Here is a 21,995-nt window from a genome sequence, read left to right as displayed (position 1 = left end):
TTTACTCTTCAGCTCTTGAATGAAGGGATAGTTTTCTTTTCCCTGTAGCACAGCTCAAAGATGTGGCTTATGGTACCCTGCCATTCCCACCACGTCCGGAAATGATGCCCATCCACGGGGAGAAGGATCCGGTGGACGGTCTTCCGCTGCATCGGGGTGAAAACCTTTTTGAACTGCACATTCATCAGGCCTCTCTGTCCCCTGCAGCCCTGTCTCACGCCGGAGATGCCCAGCTTGTTTCCTTCTGTACCTATTCCTTTTATGATTTTGAAATCCATTGCACCCCGCTGGCCGTGGGGCCGCAACCACTCTATGATTTCACCTCCCAGTATGTGGTGAGGACAGATTCCCTTTTCCTGAACTACTTGCAAGGAGCTCTGTTCCGAATCGTCCTCCACCAGGCTGTAGCTATTGACCACAGTCCTCTTGCTATGGGCGGCCTTCGTTTTGACAAGGTGCTAGCGACGGAGGAGAAGGTCCATGGCACGGCCCTGCTGACTGGTGAGTGCTCCCTGGCCTTCCCCACAGCTCCTGCGCTTAGCGTACGTTTTCCTAAAGCCCCCCACGACTCTAGAACTGGCTTTCCCATCGCTTCCTCTGTTTTTCAACCGTGCCGTCACATTTGTTTCTTCCACACGCGTTCCACTTTCTGATCTCCAGGGACTAATGGAGAAGACTTTGGGACACTGGATTACTGGATGAGGCTGAAATTCCCCATAGCACACTGCCTGTGGGCATCCACTAAGCGATTGAAAGCCCAAGCATACCTGTCTGCTAATGTGCTTGGGGCCAGGAAGGCTCAGCCAGAGGAGGTGAGGAGACTGGACCAACACATTGTAAAGGAGCTATGGCCTGAACCTAGGACAATAGCAGCAGTGTGAGAATTTATTTTCATATATTGTATTATTTTCATAGCAAGGTCCTGGATTATAAAGGCTTAAAAATCAGTTCCTATATATTAGGGAGAATTCCTGAGCCATGTGACTCCATTCAGTCTATAGCTTTTTGCATTCTTTTTGTCCTAAGGAATGTGGTCCTTTCACAGACTCTAACAGGAAAGTTCTGCAACATTACTTTTCTAGTCTATGAGCAAAACTTCACCCATCAGTTTGGGGAAGGGCTCAGGGTCTGATGAACCCACCTCTTCATTGGCTGATTTCCTGTTCAATGTGTCTTGGGGGATATTCAAGGGAGGAGCTGATTAAGGAGCTCCCCAAAATGCACATAGGTACCAGGGCCAGGAGTTTCCTTTTGTCCTATGATGGTCTAAGAGACATTTGATTCTCATTAGGATGTCTTGACCAATCAAATAGTGAATTATTTAAAAATTAAGAAAATCAGTTTCTTGAGATAATTTTAATTGTTGCACTAGCAAATTAGTAATCTAATTCTCCTAACCTTAATCAACTACTCAGAGCTCATTTGCAATTATAGCCCCCATTCAAATGAACAAGGCCTATTTTTGTCTTAGTCTTCTTTCTTACACAACTTTGCACATGGAACTCAGAGGGAGGGATGAAACAATAGTAAAAAGTACTTTGAGCTTATTTGGAAAAAAATGTACTTTTTGGATACAAAGTATTTATTTCTGTGTCCACCAGAAGGGTGTACAGAGTGTGCTCCCTTGAATTTATCATTTTTTAAACCCTTAACTTCTGCCTTTAGAATTGAAAGTATCAGTTCCAAAGTAGACAGGTGGTAAGGGTTAGGCAATTGGGGTTAAGAGACTTGCGTGGGGGTCACACAGCAGGGAAGTGTCTTGAGTCCAGATGTTCTTCTTGGCTCCTGGCCTGGCACTTTTATTCACTGGACTACCTACCTGCCCTCCCTTGAATTTAGATGATAGAACTTTAAATTAGCTATCTTGTATTCTTGCTTGAACTTGCACTAAGTTCCTGAGTAGAATACACCTTAAAGATGTTTTTCCAAGCCAAGTTTAAAGAATAATAAAGACATAAATAAGTCATTAGGTTTGTTGTCATCACCATCAGCAAGAAAAAAATTCAAGAGGTTGCACTCCTTTTGGGGCCGTAGCCTGATGATCTAGTCACAATTCCAGAAGCTCACCAGCTTTTCTACAACCAATGACCTACCTCTTTCCAGTCCAGATCAGAGATTTTCAAGCATAGGAATGTATTGTGGGTGGAAATCATCAGGTGCTGCAGCCTCCGGAGCCGCTGTATGGGGACACAGCCCAGCCCATATGCCATCTACCAATTCTTCACCTTTTCTGACCATGACACACCCATCATTCCTGCCAGCAACCACCCCCACTTTGGTGATCGGGCCAGCTTCCCAGTGCACATGACGTTGGAACTGGATCAATATCTCAGGCAGACGGTCCTGTCTATTTATGTGTTTGATGACAATGAATCTGAGCTAGGCTGGTTCCTTGGCAAAGCTCAGGTACCTTTGCAGCCTCTCGCACAAGATAAAGCCATTCAAGGTGAGGGCTTGATGTTATTGGAGGTCTTGTAAGAATCTCCAACCTATGTATCTTGAATTGCTTGCTTGAAACAATACAAGATAAATAGCTGCAAAAAAATAAAAAATAAAAAAAAAGCCTCACAGATTGGTAGAGCCACTAATTTGAATGCCATACTTCTTGATACAAAGTGATCAAAACTTATTCAATTTCTTCTAATGATATGGGATTGTTTAAGGATTCTATTTCCTCTTTTGATAATCTGGGCAATTTGTATTTTTAAAAATATCCATCCATTTAACTTAGATTGTCAGATTTATCGGCAAAAAATTGGGCAAAATAGCTCCTAATGATTGATTTAATTTCCTCTTCATTGGTGGTGAGTTCATCCTTTATATTTTTGATACTGATTATTTTATTTCTTCTTTCCTTTTTTAATCAAATTAACCAATACTCTTATTTTTTTTCATAAAACCAACTCCTAGTCTTATTTATTAGTTCAATGGTTCTCTTATTTTCAACTTTATTAGTTTCTCCTTTAATTTTTAGGATTTCAATTTAGTCTTTAAATGAGGATTTTTAATTTGTTCTTTTTCTAGTTTTTTTAGTTGCATGCCCAATTCACTGATCTTCACTTTCTCTATTTTATCATTGTAAGAATTTAGAGATGTAAATTTCCCCCTAAGCACTGCTTTGGCTATATTCCATAAATTTTGATATGTTGTCTCCTCATTGCCATTCTCATTAATTAAATTGATTGTTTCTATAATTTTTTTCTTTGGCCCACTCTTTTTTTAGCATTAGATTTAGTCTACAATTTTTTGATTTCTCTTTCCATGGAGCTTTATTGATTATAATTTTTATTGTGTTATGATTTGAAAAGGATGTACTTATTATTTCTGTTTTTCTTCATTTGGTTGTGAAGTTTTTATGTCAGTTCTCTCCAGAGATCTATCAATTTTAACTTTTCTAAGAGTTCATTTACGAAGTGACCAAAACTTTATAATAGTGCTTCCTAGGATTTTTCCTAGTCTAGTCTTTGTTTTTCAGCCCGAGGCTCACTTGCTGCTTCTTATATGAGAATGAGTGGTGGCATCAAATCATTCCCCTTAAGCTTTCTTCACTTAAAAACAAAACAAAAACAAAAATATCAAGACAAAAGTTGGGATTATCCTTTCCTCTAAATTCAATTTCTTTGCCATCCCTTAAGTTGTACTGATCTCATTGCTTTCTACTCTCATCTCCCTATTGGTAAACACTAATTCCACCTCTCCCATGCACTAGAAGAATCAGTTTTCCTGAATGTAGCTCTGGAAAGATGGGTCTAAACACTTTTGGCCTACTGCCCCCTTTCCAGAAAAAATATTACTTAGCCCCCTGGAAATTAATTTTTTTAATTTTAAACCCTTAATTTCTGTGTATTGACTTATAGGTGGAAGAGTGGTAAGGGTAGGCAATGGGGGTCAAGTGACTTGCCCAAGGTCATACAGCTGGGAAGGGTCTGAGGCGGATTTGAACCTAGGACCTCCTGTCTCTAGGCCTGGCTCTCAATCCACTGAGGTACCCAGCTGCCCCTGGAAATTAATTTTTAAAAAATTTTAATAGCAATTAGTAGGAAAGATAAATGCACCCATGGCCATCACTGCTCCCCTGGATCGCTGCAGCACGCACCAGGAGGTGGTAGCGCCCACTTTGGGAATCACTGACCTAGAGGAAAAATGGGTTGTGTGTAAGAGTTGGGGGGGGGGGGTATCAGCAAGCATTGATGCCAGCACCAACTTGACTTGGCTGGATTTGGAGGCATTCATATTCTAGCTCTGTTAATTACCTGTGTGACCTTGACAAGATCACTTTACTTCTAAGCTTCTTATTTTCTCACCAGCAAAGAATGGGGTTAGGGATTAACTCTGAGGTCCTTTCTTAGCTCTAAATCTGTAACACTAAGACACTTCTGTATGGTCTGGTTAATTATCAACACCACTAACTATCTGAACCAAAGCTTCCCTCAGTAGGGGTCCTAGAAGGCAACCCACCTGCCCCAACCTATTTTCCCATCTGGCATGCTGAGATAGTTTCACTCTCCTATAAATTCAGTAATGTGTGATGTAAATCCTGAGTGATATTAGCCATCATTATCATGTGTTGGGACTTCATTTTATTACCAATAAAATCTAGATCAACTCATACCTGGAGGAAAAGACATTATGTTGAATGATCAGACTTTGATATCTATTCATATCTATATTTTCCAGGTAACTTCATCCTCAATGACCCTGTGGGGAAACCCAATGGGTCCATTGAACTGAAATTGGATTGGGAGTCTCATTACCTATCCCAGGAGAGTTCACTGAAGCCAGCAACCCAGACTGTTGAAAATTACAACAAGGCACCCCTGTCTGTGGACAATTACAAGGAAGCACCCTTATTTGTAGAAAATTTCATCATGGCAAACCTGAATATAAAAGATTACAATGAGGCACCCTCCTCCATGGAAAACAACAATGCAAAGCTGCCTACAGAACACTGCAATGAGGCACCCCTGTTTGTGGAATGTTACAATGAGGCACCTCTGTTGGAAGAAAATTATGAGGCACTTCTACCTACCAAAATTCACAATGAGGCAAATCTATCTATAGAAAATAATGATGAAGAAAAATTGTCTGTAGAAAACTACAAGGAGGCAAACCTGTCTGTAGAAGATTATAATGAGGCAAACTTGATTATAGAAAATTACAATGAGGCAAACCTGTCTGTAGAAGATTACGAAGAAAACCTTCCTATTGAAAATTACAACAAGGCAAACGAGTCTATAGAAAACTGCGAGGAAGCAGCAAATCTGTCTATAGAAAGCTGTGACAAGGTAGAAAAACTCTACGAGACAAACCTGTTTGTAGAAAACTTTGAAGAGACAAACCTGTCTATAGAAAACTTTGGGGAGACAAACCTGTCTGTAGAAAACTTTGAGGAGACAAACTTGTCAGTAGAAAAATGTTATAAGGCAAACCTGTCCATAGAAAACTGTGAGAAGACAAACCTGTCTATAGAAAACTTTGAGGAGACAAATCTCTCTATAGAAAACTGTGAGGAGACAAACCTGTCAATAGAGACAAACCTGTCTATAGAAAAATGCGAGGAGACAAAATTGTCTATAGAAAAATGCGAGGAGGTAGAAAAATGCTACAAGGCAAACCTGTCTGTAGAAAACTGTGAGGAGACAAATCTGTCTATAGTAAACGGCGAGGAGGTAGAAAAATGCTACGAGGCAAATCTGTCTGTAGAAAACTGTGAGAAGACAAACTTGTCTATAGAAAAATTCGAGGAGGTAGAAAAATGCTACAAGGCAAACCTGTCTGTAGAAAGTTGCACCAAGTTAGAAAACAGTGAGCAGGCAAACCTGGCTATAGAAAAATGCGAGGAGGTAGAAAAATGCTACGAGGCAAACCTGTCTGTAGAAAACTGCACCAAGGTAGAAAACAGTGAGCAGGCAAACCTGCCTATAGAAAAATGCGAGGAGGCAGAAAACAGTGAGGAAAAAAAACTGGCTATAGAAAACTGCGAGGAGGCAGAAAACAGTGAGGAGAAAAACCTGGCTATAGAAAACTGCAAGGAGGCAGAAAACAGTGAGGAGGCAAAGCTGTATGTAGAAAACTGTGAAGAGGTAGAAAACAGTGTGGAGACAAACCTGGCCTTAGAAAACATTGAGGAGCCAAACCTGGCCTTAGAACACAGTGAGGAGACAAACCTGGCTGTAGAAAACCATGAGGAGGCAGACCTGGTTGTAAAAAACAGTGAGAAGGCAGAGCTGGCTGTAGAAAACAGTGAGGAGGCAGAACTGGCTGTAGAAAACAGAGAGGAGGCAAACCTATCTGTAGAAAACAGTGAGGAGGCAAAACTGGCTGTAGAAAACTGTGAAGATGCAAACCTGTTTGTAGAAAATTACAATGAGATGCCCCTGTTGGTAGAAGATTATAAAAAAACATCTCAACCTATAGAAAATTATAATGAGAAACCTATAGAGATTCCAGTTGAAGAAGAAAACATTTTATTTCACCAGGTAGGGAGCCCTTTACTTGTTCAAGGAAGGAATGATGGAGAAAATATTATGAGGACTAGGATGAAAGAATGTTTTGCATATAGTAGTGCTTAATATAGGTGTTTGTTCAATAGTTAATGAAAATATTTCAATGACACCACTCAATTCAATAAACACTTGTTAAAAACAAAATAAAAGGGGCAGTTGGGTGGCTCAGTGGACTGAGAGCCAGGCCTAGAGACAGGAGGTCCTGGGTTCAAATTTGGCCTCAGACACTTCCCAACTGTGTGACTCTGGTTAAGTCACTTGACCCCCATTGCCTAGCCCTTACTGCTCTTCTGCCTTGGAGCCAATACACAGTATTGATTCCAAGATGGAAGGTAAGGGTTTAAAAAATAATAATAAAATAAAATAAAATATATTAAAAACAAACAAACAAAACAAAACCGTTATGTGCCAGACACTGTATTAGGTCTTGGGCTACAAAGATTACCAGATAGTTTATGCATCTTATAATTATTTGGAATGGGACTGCCTATTCCTGTATTTTATTATTATACAGAAATGCTTCTGATTGCATTTGTATTCTGTTCTTTTATTGAAGCTATTGCCCAAATTAGTTGGGTTTTTTTTTTGCTTGTTCTTTGGGGTTTTCTAAGCAAACCATATAATTAGCAAATAGGGATCACTTTTATCTTCTCTTTGCCTGTGTTTATTTCTTTAATTCCTTTCCCTTCTTTCCTTCATTAGCATTTTTAGAACTAGTCAAATAATAGCAAAGAAAAGGTACCATCTTTGTTTTACTCTTACATTTATTGGGAAACAGAGAAAAAAAGACAAAAGCAGAACAGTTCTTGTCCTTGAGGAGCTCACTGTGATGGGGGCAGGGTGAAACATAAGAAAGTTAAATACAAAATAACTTATGGGAGGAAGGCAACTGTATTAGATAAGAACAGGCTTCCTGTAGAAGGTGGCACTTGAAGTGAGCTTTGAAGGAAATCAGAAATCCTGTGAGGCAGAGGTAAAATGGGGCTATATGGGAGACAGCCATTCAAAGGCATAAAGGAAGAAGATAGTACATCCTTTTTCTGAGAATAGCAAAGCAGGCCAGCTGTACTGAAATGTAAATTATGTAAAGGAGAATAATTCCAGTGAGCCAGCAGAAGAGTAAGAGTATCTTAGATATAAGGGAACTTCTGGAGAAGAGTAGTATCATGTTCAGATTTTTTTTTTTAAAAGATTTTTTTTAAACCCTTGTACTTCGGTGTATTGTCTCATAGGTGGAAGATTGGTAAGGGTGGGCAATGGGGGTCAAGTGACTTGCCCAGGGTCACACAGCTGGGAAGTGGCTGAGGCCGGGTTTGAACCTAGGACCTCCCGTCTCTAGGCCTGACTCTCACTCCACTGAGCTACCCAGCTGCCCCCCTCAGATTTGTTTTTTAGGAATGCCATGCTGGCAGTTTGGGAGAACTACTGTGCTTCAGGAATTAGCCCTTTGTCAGTCACCATACAAAGAAAATAGACAGTGGAGGAAGGTGGGCAATTGGGAGGCTGCTGTAATAGTGTCTGCTGAACTAGTGTGATGCAGGGTGTGTGGAGGGCATCAGATGGTTGCAAGTGATATTGAGGAGATAGAATTGTTAAGACTTAGCAATTAATTGGATGTGGGTGATGAGGTAGAAGCAAAGGTCAAAGATGACACTTGAGGTGGTGTGAACCTACATGCTTAAAAGGATGATGGTGACTTCAACAGAAATAAGGAATGTGAGGAGGTTAGGTGGTTTCAGAAGAAAGACAGTTCCATTTTGTATATGTCTAGAGCTTGAGACATATATGGAACATAGAGGATAGGGAGGGTAAAGCAAGCAATTGATGATGGGACTGGAGTCAGGCAGGAAATGAGAGCCAGATTAGTAGATTTGATAATTATCTGGGTAGAGATGCTAATTGAACCTAATAGAAGTTGAAGAGAAAGAGAAACAGAGACAGACAGATGGACAGACAAAAATTCAGAAATAGGACTGATTTCCGGGGCACAGTGAAACAAAGTAGGGTTGGACATTGATGATGGTCCGGCAAAGGGAACTAAGAATTACTCAGCCAGACAGGTAGCAAGAAAACAAAGAGCATGAAAACCTAGGGAGGGAGGGATATCTAGGAGAGAGGGAGGCAAGTCAGCACAATTCTTTGGTTTTATTACAGAGAGTTCATGTGCTTTGTTTCTTGGTTACTCTGGGATAGAGAAATAACATCTAAAATTAATTAGAAAATCAGTTCTTTAGACATTAAAGTTGCGGAGGGTTGGATGGCTTCCACTGCCAATACAACTGTGTCTTACCTGCAAGAAATATAAAATAGGGGGCAGCTGGGTAGCTCAATGGATTGAGAGTCAGGCCTAGAGACGGGAGGTCCTAGGTTCAAATCTGGCCTCAGACACTTCCCAGCTGTGTGACCCTGGGCAAGTCACTTAACCCCCCCCCCCCCCCCAATTGCCTAACTCTTACCACTCTTCTGCCTTGGAACTAATACAGAGTATTGATTCCAAGATGGAACAACAAAAAAGAAATATAAAATAAACTTGAAGGTTTAGAAAGAAAGGAAAAGAAGCCTCAGGCTGAAAGCTATTTGAAAATAAAATATGGCAAGAAAGGAATAGAAAGAGAAATCCTAGTCTTAATTGCTTGATTGGAAATCAGGGAAGGTAAGAATCTTGAGCAAGATTTGAGTGAGCCATCCCCAAAAGCCTTATTCTCAGAGCTGAAGGAGAGACAAGCTGCCAGCATGGCTATATAATCAAAGTTGGTCATTTATTTGCATTTGGCATTTTTTAAAAGCTGTCTATCCTTTTATATTTAATGGGAGACAGTACTGTCCACTTCTGGTGACATATAGGCCTTGGATCTTTGTTTTCCTATGATGTTTGTGGGAACAAGAATTGGTGACTAAGCTAAGACAAACTATACTGTAGCATAAAAGGATATATCATATTCTCCTACCTCTTTTTTTCAAATGTGTGGCTTAGGACTCCCAAAAACTTTACTTGGACTTTCCATTAAGGGGGAGGGAGAAAAGAAATGGGAATTCGTCTCTCCTCCGCCTTTCTAGTAGCAGCTATAGTATCTACATCATTTTAGATGTCCCTCTGTTCCTCCTTCCATCCCCATCATCATGAGGGATCAAGGGACGCTCCAGGAAGCTCTGATCATGCATGCCTTTTAGCAAGAGGCCAGAGCACATACATATTAAGCTCCCTCAGCCCTGCTACAGAAGAGAGAAACCAAGTTTCCTACTAGAATTGTGCATAGATCCATGCATAAATACTTGAATGATCAGGACACGGAAAAGAGCAAAAGAATATATCGAGGGGCTGGGGGTCCTACGGGTGTAATGGAAAACCAGGTGGATTAGTCTGGAAAAGGTTTTATGAAAACAGAAGATAAGCTTTGGAAAGATAAGAAAGGATCCCAGATTTTTGTGTCTCTTTGTAACCCTGGGGCTTAGCACAGGGTCTGGCACATAGTAGGCAAGAAAAGGCCTGCCGAGTACTGTGGTTCAGAGGAGGCAGAGACTGAAGACAAACTCGTATGCCTACTAACATGAATCCAACATGTATGTCTTGGGATATACATAAATAACCTGATCTCCCCCATCTCCAGCACCTACTGCTTAGCTAGTACTGTTTATAGAGAGCTGATGGCCACAGAGGAAAGGAGACTGAAATACTGCTGCCGGTACAGTGATGGCTGTCTTTTTCAGGAGCAGGTGAATGAGTTGAAATCATCAGGTGCTATTGACGATGTGGAAAAAGAGCCAGAGGAAGAGGAATGTTTTATAGAAATAAAGCCGCAAGAACCTCCATCTCCTGACACTGGTATTGTCTCTTTTAAAATCTCATTTTATGGGGGCAGCTGGGTAGCTCATTGGATCGAGAGCCAGGCCTAGAGACAGGAGGTCCTGGGTTCAAATCTGGTGTCAGATACTTCCCAGCTGTATGACTCTGGGCAAGTCACTTGACCCCCATTGCCTACCCTTACCACTCTTCTGCCTTGGAGCCAATACACAGTAGTGACTCCCAAGACGGAAGGTAAGGGTTTAAAGAAAAAATCTCATTTTATCACTTGTTCCTTACCCGTTAATGAAACTCCTCCTTTCTGACCCTCTTCGAAGCTGTTTTTACTAAAGGATAAAACAAAAGTCCTCGTGCTGTGGCAATAAATCTGGTGGAGCTGGTAACCAATAGCCAGACTAATCATTTGTTTAGCTATAGGAACTTAATTAAATAGTATGCTAATAGTAGTTATCCCCAAAGCCCAACGAAATACTGTGATGGGAGGAGTAGAAGGGGGGGGGAGGGAAGTGTATGTTTTCTAGCTAATTATAGGACCATATTCATCATAGGATCATAGGGTTTAGAGTTGAAAGGTGCCTTAGAGAACACTGAGAATAACTGAGACTCAGGTTATATACTTCCATGTAGAAAAGTTATATACTTAAGGGACAAACACAATTTCTAAATAAAGCTTTCAAAGGAGAATTGTAGACTTGGACAGGGCACATAACTTAAAGATAGAATTTTTTTTTCTTCTTGTAAGAAACAAGCTTCTCTGTACCATGGTCCTCTTCTTTCCAATAGTGAGTGCTCAGTTTAGGAAATTATCTCAAGGATACCTAATCTTGGATTTTAGGCATTCATTATGCCATTGGCAATTAGCCTGTAATATCAAATTACTTACCCTTAGGGTATTTCTCAATAGTCTACAGCTACACATCTACATACATGTTTTCTTTGCTCCTTCTTTCTTACCTTCCTTCCTTCCTTCCTTCCTCCCTCCCCTCCTTCTTCCCTCCCTCCTTCCTTCCTTCCCTCACCTTTCTTTCTTAGTGTTAGTTCAAAGACAGAAGAGTAGTAAAGGGTAGACAATTGGAGTTAAGTGACTCATTTGAGGTCACACAATGAGGAAATGTCTGAGATCAAATTTGAATCCAAGTCCTTCCTACTCCGGGCTTGGTACTCTATCCACTGTGCTACCTAGCTGCCCCTACATGTACTTTCCCTTTCTACATTTCTTTGAATCTGCTTTCCATTCATGGAGAATGTAATAAGATAGAGGTAAGGGGTAATATAAGAAGACTGGGGACCAGCTACTTCATTTATAAGTAAACTTTTTCTTTTTTAAAATACAAGGCAGAGAATATGAACCATTTGTGGGTAAGGAGGTCTGTTTCATTTTTGGTTTTATATCTGAAATGCTTATCATAATATCTTGCACATAGGCACTTCATATATATATGTATTGACTTGAATTAATTAAGCAGACCAAAGCCAGAACTATTTCATTTTCATGTTCTTTCCAACAAACCTCTTCCTCTTGGGTCTCAGATGATGAAAAATGGCGCTTCTCTTTGTATCAACAGAACAAAAGTATTGGTCCTGGAAGAAGTGCTAGCCTTAGACTCAATCAATAAACATGCTAGGTCCGAGGCTTTGAAAATAAAAGGACTAAGTCTCCTTGAGGAGCTGATATCCCAGCTGTGATACTATCTGGGGCTGGGCAAGTCAACTAATCTCTGTTTTCTGGTCAATAAAATGGGGATATTTTTGTTACCTACCGCAGAAAGGTGTCTGTTGTAAATCATGAAGTGTGTAGAAACGTGAGTAGAGTAGTTGGGGGGAGGCTTCCTAGTACAGTGGAAAGGCGTACTGCCTCTAGAACCAAAGAACCTGGTTTCAGATCTCAGCTCTGTGGGTTAGAGATTTTCTCCCTGAGTTGCAGTGAACAAATCCCTTAACTGATCTAGTTCTCAGTTTCCTCATTTGTAAAAGCAGATAGGTGAAGATGATCTCTGCAGTTCCTCTCAGCTCCAGAGCTATGATCCTATATTATTGTTGCTTTGATTACCATAGAGGCATGATAGGCAAGATCCAGTGCTTGTTGAAAAAAGAAGCGATTTGTATTAGACACAAAATAGCTGTTCTTGTTAATAATGATCCATTGATTATTGTGGAAGATGCCATTGAAGAAACAGGCCTTGTTTAAGTTAAGTTCATACCTGCCTCTGGTTTCATAGGAACCCCATGTTTCGGAGTCTTCTTGCCCTGGGACTCTGAATACTTCAGGGGAGAGCTCAAACAAGGCATTTAAAAAAGCCTTGGCAAGATTTTAGAAATGTCTCCCTGGGTGTGACTATGGACCGGAGGCTTTGCTATATATCATGTGAAACTTGGCTTATTGTAAGACAAAAACCAATGTGAAAGAACAGTTTCCTGTCATGAAAAATACATTTATTTATTTTAAAAAGTGATCAAAGTGCCTGAATCTGGTCCAGGTAGTTGCCTATATGTTTGCAGCCTCTACTTTGGACCTATTGCCTCTCCTGATCTTTGTCCTATTCTGGAACCTTTACTGAAGGATTTTTTCCTTCCTGTTTCAGAAATATGCCTATGATGGTTGGGTAAGTTTCAGAATAAGCAAAACTTTGTGAAAAGAGGCTTTACTTTTCTGTTTTTTTTTCTTTCAGTTCTTTAGTTTACGTTTCTGCGAAAGAGAGCTCATTTCTGGATGCTACAACCTTTTGCCTTAGTCAGAGAATGGGGTGAAGTAGTGTGTCCTGGGATTCTCTTATTGGGAAGGGCGGGTTTTCTATCAGAGATATAACTGTATCCTTTTCTCTAGCTGCGGATCAAGCTGATGAAATCAGTGAAGCACAGACTACAGACAGTGAAGACATCATTGTGACCCCCCTGACCCAGAAAGGACCCAAGACAGTAAGTCAATCTGGAGGTGACCAATAGGGGTGAGACAAGATGATCAACTCTGAGAAGGAGTTATGTTTAAGGAAAGGTATGAAAAACAGTTGCAGGTCTTTCTCCTTATTTGGTCAACTCAAAATTAGATAGTGTGGTGGATTGGACAGCCCTGCCTATGCTATGCTGGGTCACTTCCTTCACATCTTAGTGATCTTGGCAACTTGCTACGACTCCCAAGTTGCAGACGGGGTTTCCCCATCCGGAGTTTCTTATGCTGATAAAATTGCAGGTGGTCTAGTTTCTATCCTAAAAATGTTCAAGTCACAGGATCTCCAGAATGGCAAGGGTCCCTTAGTGGGCATCTAGTCCAGTTCCATGTTAGTGGATCATCATCATGACTTAGTCACATTGGAATGATGCTATATTAGAAATCTAGTGTGCTACTTACTGTGTGCCAAAATAATGATTTCATTTTATTAAATGAACTCTTTACCTGTAAGGGTGAAACATCTATAATGATTGATCTACTGCCTTTTTTTTTAAAGTCCTTGCCTTCTACCTTAGAATGAATTCTAAGATAACAGAGCAGTAAGGGTTTGCCTGTATTGGCAAACCTATGGCACAAATGCCAGAGCATGCTGGAGAGGGCTGCTTCCCTCCCCCTCTCCACACCTGAGAGCATTTCTTTCATCACCGGCCCCTCAGCCCAGCAGCCCAATGGGAGCGCTTCTTCCCTCCCCTGACTGGGATGGGGCTCACATGTGGCATGAGGGGTGCAGTTTGAGCACTAGGTTTCTAAAAGGTCCACCATCACTAGGCTAAGCAGTTGGCTATAAGAGACTTACCTAGGGTAACACTGCTAGAGAGTGTGGTCAGATTTGAATCCAGGTCCCCTCTGCTCTACTGTTACCTAGCTCTCTTGATCTTACCCCTTTTTACTTCTACTCTGCACCAAATAGAGAGCAACTCTGGTCTAGAGGGTGGCTCTGGATCTCTTCCAGGATCCTGAGATCTCCCCAGTAAGACTACAATACATACATGTTTATATACATATATATGATCATATCAGAAATATAAATTGGTACAAAAAACTAGAACAAAAAATGGTACAGAGAAGAATTGCCATATGGACAAGGATTTATGAACACATCTATTCTATTATATTAAAAAAATAGATCAGCAGATAACTATTACTATGAGCCTTGTGCAAGAATATGAAATAATTTTACTAAGAAGCCCCTTCTATTGTAAAGGGTATTCCTTAAAAAAGTTGTATCTGCATTGTTCCCATCAGACATTTATTAGAACTCTGCCTTTGCCCTCAGTAGCCTGGCAATCATCTGGGTTCTCGAGAGGTAGAGAGGAGGAAAATTCAAAGAATAAGCTCCCTTGTTTAGCAGAGATAAGATAGTAAGTAGGGGATGTCACTGCCGGGAAGAGTAGGATGATTTTTGGTAGAGAAACCAGTGGTGGGCTTAAAGTGGGATTTGCATAGAGAAAACATTTCATTTCTGCCTTCAGTGTTACAGATTTCAAAAGGTGGTTTGTCAGTAAATAATACCCATTGTGCCTTTTTTTTAAACCCTTGCCTTCCGTCTCAGAATCAATACTGTGTATTGGCTCCAAGGCAGAAGAGCAATAAGGGCTAGATGGGGGGAGGGTGTTAAGTGACTTGTCCAGGGTCACATAACTAGGAAGTGTCTGAGGCCAGATTTGAAACCAGGACCTCCTGTCTCTGGGCCTGACTCTCCATCCACTGAGCTACCCAGCTGCCCCCCTCCCCCCATTGTGGTTTTCTAAATAAAGTATAAGATACTACTGTTATCAATCACATTTTCTCCAAATGCTATGGGAAAATGATGGGGCACCACTTGTTTTTATTACATTTGAGAGCCCCATTAATGATATACGCAGTAATTCTCAAGATAGGCATAACCATCTGGACCTAAAGAATAAAATGGATCAATAAATGAATATTGCTTGGACTGATTTTTCAGATGAGTGAGGGCCATTTTGCATTAGTCCATTAGCTGTGTGTGTTGGACATCTTGGATAAGAACTGAACTGGGCCCAGAATTTAATAAGAAAGTGTTTCCCATTTGAGAAAATTGTACAGCATTTTCAATTATTTCAAGCTATTCCTACCCATCTTTTTAATACCAAAATTTCCCTAGCAATGCTATATGTCTGTGAAGCATGGGGTGTCATGATCGTAGGAAAATAAGGAATTGGGAGTCATTTGATGGATAACAAAAAAAAATAGTGAGTATAAGTAGGCCAAAGCATATTTACCAGTGATGACTTTGGTATTGTAGCCGAAGTGGGAGGATAAATTTCTGTGTCAATTGTAATGTTTAAAACCTTGAATCTATAATGATGAGATAGTTTATTAAAAAAATATTTTAAAAATCTACTTGATCAGAAAGTTTTGTCAGCCATCCCTTGATGTGAAAGTAGTTAGAACATGCTTAGTAGGGGGCAGCTGGGTAGCTCAGTGGATTGAGAGTCAGGCCTAGAGAAGGAGGTCCTAGGTTCAAATCTGGCCTCAGACACTTCCCAGCTGTGTGACTCTGGGCAAGTCACTTGACCCCCATTGCCCACCCTTACCACTCTTCTGCCTTGGAGCCAATACACAGTATTGATTCTGAGATGGAAGGTAAGGGTTTAAAAAAAACAAACAAACAAAAACATGCTTAGTAGGGGGAACGATTAACCGGACTAGGACATAAAACTTTCAGGTTTTGTTTACAGATTTTCCACTAATTAGCGGAATATTTTATATACCACTTGTCAGGGCCATAGTTTTGCCACTTGTAAACTGGAAGTAATACTATGGGTCTGCTACAGGGCATAGAAGGCTGTTTCTTAACCAGATATAGAATGCTAAAGGAAGCAAAGAAACAGAGGCCCTTTCCTTTTCCTTGCTAGAATTCTGACAAGATTTGCATTGAAATTGTGTCTCTGGCCTTTGATCCTGAGGCTGAAGTGATGTCCGACGAGAGCATCCAGCAGGTGTATGTGGAGTACAAATTTCATGATCTGCCCTTGTCAGAGACGGAGACACCAGTATCCCTTCGGAAACCCAGAGCAGGGGAAGATATCCACTTTCATTTCAGCAAAGGTAAAGCCCAGCCTTCTCATTATTCAAGAAAATTCCTTTTGTCTTCCGTGGGAAGAGAACACTGATAAGAGGCTCAGGCGGGGAGAACCTTTTCCAATTTGTCCTGAAGGATTGTTCTGGTCCTTTTTAGGGTCTTCGATTCGGTGGGGGGTAGGGACGGAGGGATCTATAATATCAGATTGCCATGACCAGGGGGTGCTCTGGACTGGACTGATGTTGTCGGAGCAAAATCTGATATCCTCCAGATGCCACGGCTTCTCCGGAGCCTTCCTAGGAGTTCCCCGTGTCCTACATCTTTGCAGGGACAGTTTGGGAGATGCTTCTGGCTTTTTGTTCTACGAGAAGCAAGGTGATAGAATAGAAAGGGCCCTGGACTTGTTAGAACTGGGTTCTAATTCCTACCTCAGGCACTCGGGAGCTGTGAGATCGTGACCAAGTGACTCGATGGAAGTTTATCTGCAAAATGGGAATAGTCATGGTGGTACTGGCCTCCCTCCCAGGGTGGTTGTAGGAAAGCTCTTTTGTAAACCTCAAGATGCTACATAAATGTGATCCTGGGTACTCTGACTGGATGGAGACTTGAATAAAAAACTCGACCAACTAGGTAGTCGGTAAATAAGTGAGACATTTGTTCGAGGCCAAGGATGGCCATTCTGGCCAGTGCATTGCCTTACTCAGACAGGGATGCCCTAGGAGAAGGGGGAGAAAAGGGGGATCCTTCTCGGGGCAGTCATGGGAAACGGGAGGAGGAGGGTGTTTAGTCTGACACACAGAACGGCCAAAGTGCAGGAAGGGAGTGTTGAAGATATTCAGGAATTACAAAAACAAGGTCACAGAAATGTCCTTGAAACTATCTCTGTCCAGGGACACAGGGACAATTAGAAACTGCAGGGTTTGTGGGGGTCTCCTTGGGGGTCACTAGAAACTGCTGGTCACAGCAGGGGAGGGATCCACAGTCTCCCAGGGGTAGAGATGACCAAAATAGAAGAGATCACTCATGTTCCCCCTTCCTTTGTATACAGTGATAGACCTGAACCCAGTGGAACACAGAGACCGAAGGAAGTTTCTCTTTTCTATGTTGCAAGAAAAGAATCCTGAGCAGAGGCAGTAAGTGTCTTAGAGAATGGAGCTATGTGGTAATGGGTTCTCTGCCCTAATGCCTATGTCTTACACTATTGGATATACAGGATGTCCCAAAAGTCTAAATGTAGTTTATTTTTTTAAACCCTTACCTTCTGTCTTAGTATCAAGTCTAAGACAGAGGAGCGGCAAGGGCAAAGCAATTGGGGTTAAGTGACTTGCACATAGCTAGGAAGTGTCTTGAGATTAGATTTGAACTCGGGTCCTCCTGAGGTGCTAGCCACTGTGCTACCTAGCTGTCCACCTGAGTATGGTTTGAAGCCCGAAATAGCTTAAAACTACACTCAAGACACTTTCAAGTTTATTTTCTTTTGATTTCCATGGTTCCTGAAATCTGAGGATCAAGATATCCTATCTCTGTTGTCTGTGGCACTCTCTCTTCATCTCTGCTTAGCCAGGTAGCATAGTTCACATCCCCATGTGGGCCCCAATCACTGGCAGAATTTGGTTTAGTATTTGAACACTGATAGGGTGTCCTACAAGCCAGACAAGAGGTTGGACCCCTCCTTCAAGTTTTGTTCCAAGGTGGTTTGATCTGCCCAACATATAATACTGATAGCCCACAGATATTCTTCCTATATTTTTCTATTTAAGTGTCTAAAATAGTTCTATTTCTTCCTTTGTAAAGCATTTGTAAACTTGATAATCATTAACATCCCCCCACATAAAATAAGAAGTAAAACCATATTTGTGAAACGCTTGAGAATGAGGGACTTTCAGAGGCCACATATATGGAGTTTTTTCCATTAAGATGGTGATTTAGAGCAGCTGCTGCAGACAATTGGAAAAAAATGAGATTTGATATTACTAAAAAAAACCCCAAAACGGAGAAGCCATAATAACCTACATGCCTTCTTTATTATCTCATAAAATGTTTATGAGAACGATCTATACATTGTACATATCCTTGATGAAAATATGAGAACGGAATAAGCACTTTCACAAATGATGTTATGCAAGAGAGCACACATCCTCATTGTCACACGATTGCCTGAAAGTATAGGGAATACAAGATCCTGCTGTTTATTCTATAAAAATATTTAGTGAAAAAGATAACCTTAAAGGTTCTCTTCCCCAAAGTCGCCTCCCATGCCTATAATATAATTATAGGTACTCTTTACACACAACCCCCCCCCCCCCCACTTGGAGATAACACTTCTTATCAGTGTCAATGGTGGTATAAAATGAGGGACTAGATGCTGGTGAAAGATGTTATGGAGAATAAACTACAAGTCCTAATGGAATATGGATCCTCCAGTGGTGGCCTCCTGATTGCCCTTGTTTGTAGATAATATTGTGTTGACTTACATCAAGGCCCTGAAGTCCTTCTCAATAAAGTTTGCCACCTTAAGAAATCAGCCTAAAATTCTATACAGGAAACATGAATGAATTAAACATGTCTACTCTCCAGACTGTGATATTCATTTGGAAAAGTTTGCTCATCGTTCTATCAGTGCATATATCTTGGGTTAGTTATTTTATAGATGGACTGCAGAGCGCTTTCATCATTCTTAAACTGAGGCAAGAGAGATTTTTTCAAACAGAATGGGTTGTAACTGAGAAAAGGAGTCACTGTGGATTGAAGAATTGGCTCAGTGGACTGCTCTGTCTAAAAAGGCCAACAAAACTTACCTTCATACCAAATAATATCAAGATTCTTCTAGTGATGTTAAATAGCTGTGAACCATGGAACACAATAATCTCTGAAGAATAAAAGATGTGTGTAAATATCATAGGCTTCATAATTTAGGGTTTGATGCAATAAACACACCTTGCAAACAGAAGCATCTGAGGGATCTTATGACCCACAGGAAATCTATCTTCCATTTCTTCTAAAGGGATTGGAGGAAAGCCTGGTGGGCCAAAGCAGGCTAAAGAATATTGCCAATGGCATGTGTGCAAGAAAAACCTCTAACAAAGTCTGATTGGAAAAGGAAGTGGGCCATGTTTGTGGAAGAAAAGAATAATGAACAACTTAGTACATGTGGAATGTTAAAATGCCTGGAGGAAAACTTTAAGCCTACTGGGTGGATTCCTTGTGGAATATTAGTGGGAAGACACTCAGGGTTGGCGACTGGGTATTTTTAGGTTCCATTGAAGTATGTGTCTCATTCTCCTTATTTTGGAATAGGTGTAACTCTTCCGTTTTTTGCTTTGACCACTATTGCTATGGGTTTCTAGGCTACTCAAAATGCTGACACAAGCCACAACCATTAAAGGCTGAAGGTGAGGAACCCTGAGCTTCATATGACTAGGATGATCTCCTTCAGAGGGCAGCACTGCAAGAAAAGTTCTTGAGGACCAGGAAAAAAAGGGAAAAAAGCCAACAAATTTAGTTAACTGGAGTACTCTTAATTTTTTTCCTCTACTCATAAGCTTGCTTGACTTTTTGTCAGTTTTTTTTTTTTTGGCTCAAACATTTATTGGAATTTTGGAAAAATAAGAGTAAGCTTATGCAGATATGTCTATATGAGTCTATGAAAGAGGAATAGCTTAAAACCAGTACTAGCCATACTCTAGAGGAAATAAATTCAATCTTCACATCTTAAATGTTTAATTTCCTTCTATCAAACTTTATTAGTGTCTGGAACCCGATGAAACTCAAAATACTGTTGTCTTTGCCTTGCCATTAAGTTGAGAAGCACATGCTTCTTTCTACTCTTGTTGCTTTATCCTGTTTCCTCTATCCTGTTCAGTTTGAATATCTTGTTCTTGTTCTGATGAAAGTATTTTGTTTCTGGGTTGCATAGAGATGAAGGATGAATGCTATATAAACCCGAGTTATTATTAAAAAACATCTTTCTCTAGCCCTTCTATCTTCATATTCTTTCTACTACTGAGCCCCAGGACATAATGGATGTATTTTTGGGGGGGTTTGGTCCTGGCACTTACTTTAACTAGTTTGTATAAATAATCATTTAGCCTTTCTGGGCAATTTATTTGTTTGTAAAATTATTTACAAGGTCTCTTTCAGTGCCAAGAGTCTGGCCCTGATTCCTGTCCATTCTTTGCTCTTCCTTGAACCTCTCCTTAAGATGGCATTTTGTGGGTTTTTTTCTAACCCTAAAAGAGAATCATTAATAAAAACCAACTGTCTCGATCTTTAACTGTCCCTGAAGAGGTCAGTTTCCTATTTCCTGTTAACTGGGGGAGGGTGAGAAAATTGATCCATAAACATAGAATGATAGGATAAAAAAATGTAAAGCTTGTTACAATTAATGCCATCAAATGGAAATGTTTTTCTTTTTAGGCTGAAGTTTATAGTGGTGAGTGATCCTGAAGAGCAAAAGAATGAATGTCAAGAAGTAGGCTATGCTTACCTGGAACTGTGGCAGATCCTGGATACAGGAAGAGACATTTTAGAACAAGAGATAGACAGTGAGTAAACTTACTTCAAGGAATCTCATTAATGAACACATTTTCATCTTTTGCCCTCACAATTACAATTGCAAAGTTGGGATGCTAAACTTTTTTCTGTTGTCATTTAAATGTAGCTAACTCAGAATAAAAAGAGGACTGAACTTTAAAGTCAGAAGAGACTTGGGTTTAAATCCAAAATCTCATACTTAGCAGTTATATGAACAAGGGTCAAGTTTCTTAACCCCTGAGCCTCAGTTTTCTCAACTATAAAATGGAGATAAATACCTGTAGTGCCTTAGACTGTGGTTTAAAGACTAAATGTGTGTGTGTATGAGAGAGAGTGCACACATTTTCATCCTTAAGGCCCTATATAAATGTGAAACTGGTTTTTCATTAGTCCCCGAGACTGAGGGGCAGCATGACTAACCGAAGTTGGGTATAAATATGGAAAAACCTGGATTCAAATTCTGATTTACACATAATGGCTGTTATGCTAGATAAGTCTTGGGGCTCAAGTTTTGAAGAATACAAGGTATAGAAAAGATGTTGACCTCCACTGGTAATGGAAGCTCTTATTTGGAAGTTCATTTGGGAGAAATCATAGGTCCCAGGCTCTGTCTCTTAAGGTGATTAAGCTACCAACTATACTTACTGGCCCTTCGCTCCCAGAAGGTGAAGAAAATCTAACCCTGTACTCTTTTCATGTTTTCTCTCACATTAGTCGTCAACCCTCAGGACAATGCCACCTCCATTGGAAAACTGAAAGTGTCCCTTCAAGCAACTGATGCACTCCACGCCATTTTCAGGGAGATGAATGAAGATATGCATTTGTGATAAAGCAGATGCAAGGGGCCTCTTATCTAGAACTGAATATATCACAGTCATTTTGAGGGGACCATTGTAAAAACCTGCTTACAAAGTGCTTTGCTATTCCACAGATTTATAACCCTGTACATTTAAGTAGTGATGTCTGGTGTCTCCTTCGCTATCATGGAGAAAAACTAGACTCATTGTTATCTTTGTCTGGTACCAACTTTATAATAACTTTTGCTATCTGTTCAAATATGGCTCCTGCAGTACAAGGTCTTGGTCCTTTATTAGGTGAGAAAGCAGATTGAAATTTGCTCATGACCTCTTTTCAGGCTACTTTGGGAACTGCACAAAAGAA

The 21,995-nt window shown here is 40.5% G+C and overlaps 1 protein-coding gene across 1 annotated transcript in view; it reads left to right on the top strand.

Moving 5' to 3' along the window:
- Nucleotides 1-21,661, top strand: part of RPGRIP1 (RPGR interacting protein 1) — a 48,966-nt gene extending 27,305 nt beyond the window's left edge. The window contains 11 exon segments of the mRNA XM_044660067.1: nucleotides 49-501; nucleotides 661-812; nucleotides 2,104-2,446; nucleotides 4,678-6,486; nucleotides 9,049-9,128; nucleotides 10,215-10,329; nucleotides 13,133-13,224; nucleotides 16,135-16,327; nucleotides 17,350-17,434; nucleotides 20,718-20,845; nucleotides 21,549-21,661. Of these exon segments, the coding sequence (XP_044516002.1) occupies nucleotides 49-501; nucleotides 661-812; nucleotides 2,104-2,446; nucleotides 4,678-6,486; nucleotides 9,049-9,128; nucleotides 10,215-10,329; nucleotides 13,133-13,224; nucleotides 16,135-16,327; nucleotides 17,350-17,434; nucleotides 20,718-20,845; nucleotides 21,549-21,661 (3,563 nt within the window).
- Nucleotides 21,662-21,995: the final 334 nt, after the last annotated feature.

The sequence above is a fragment of the Gracilinanus agilis genome, chromosome 2, assembly GCF_016433145.1.
Source record: "Gracilinanus agilis isolate LMUSP501 chromosome 2, AgileGrace, whole genome shotgun sequence".
In the NCBI taxonomy this organism is placed as follows: domain Eukaryota; kingdom Metazoa; phylum Chordata; class Mammalia; order Didelphimorphia; family Didelphidae; genus Gracilinanus; species Gracilinanus agilis.
Note: the sequence above shows the minus strand (reverse complement) of the source record. Positions and strands in the feature narration are given on the sequence as shown.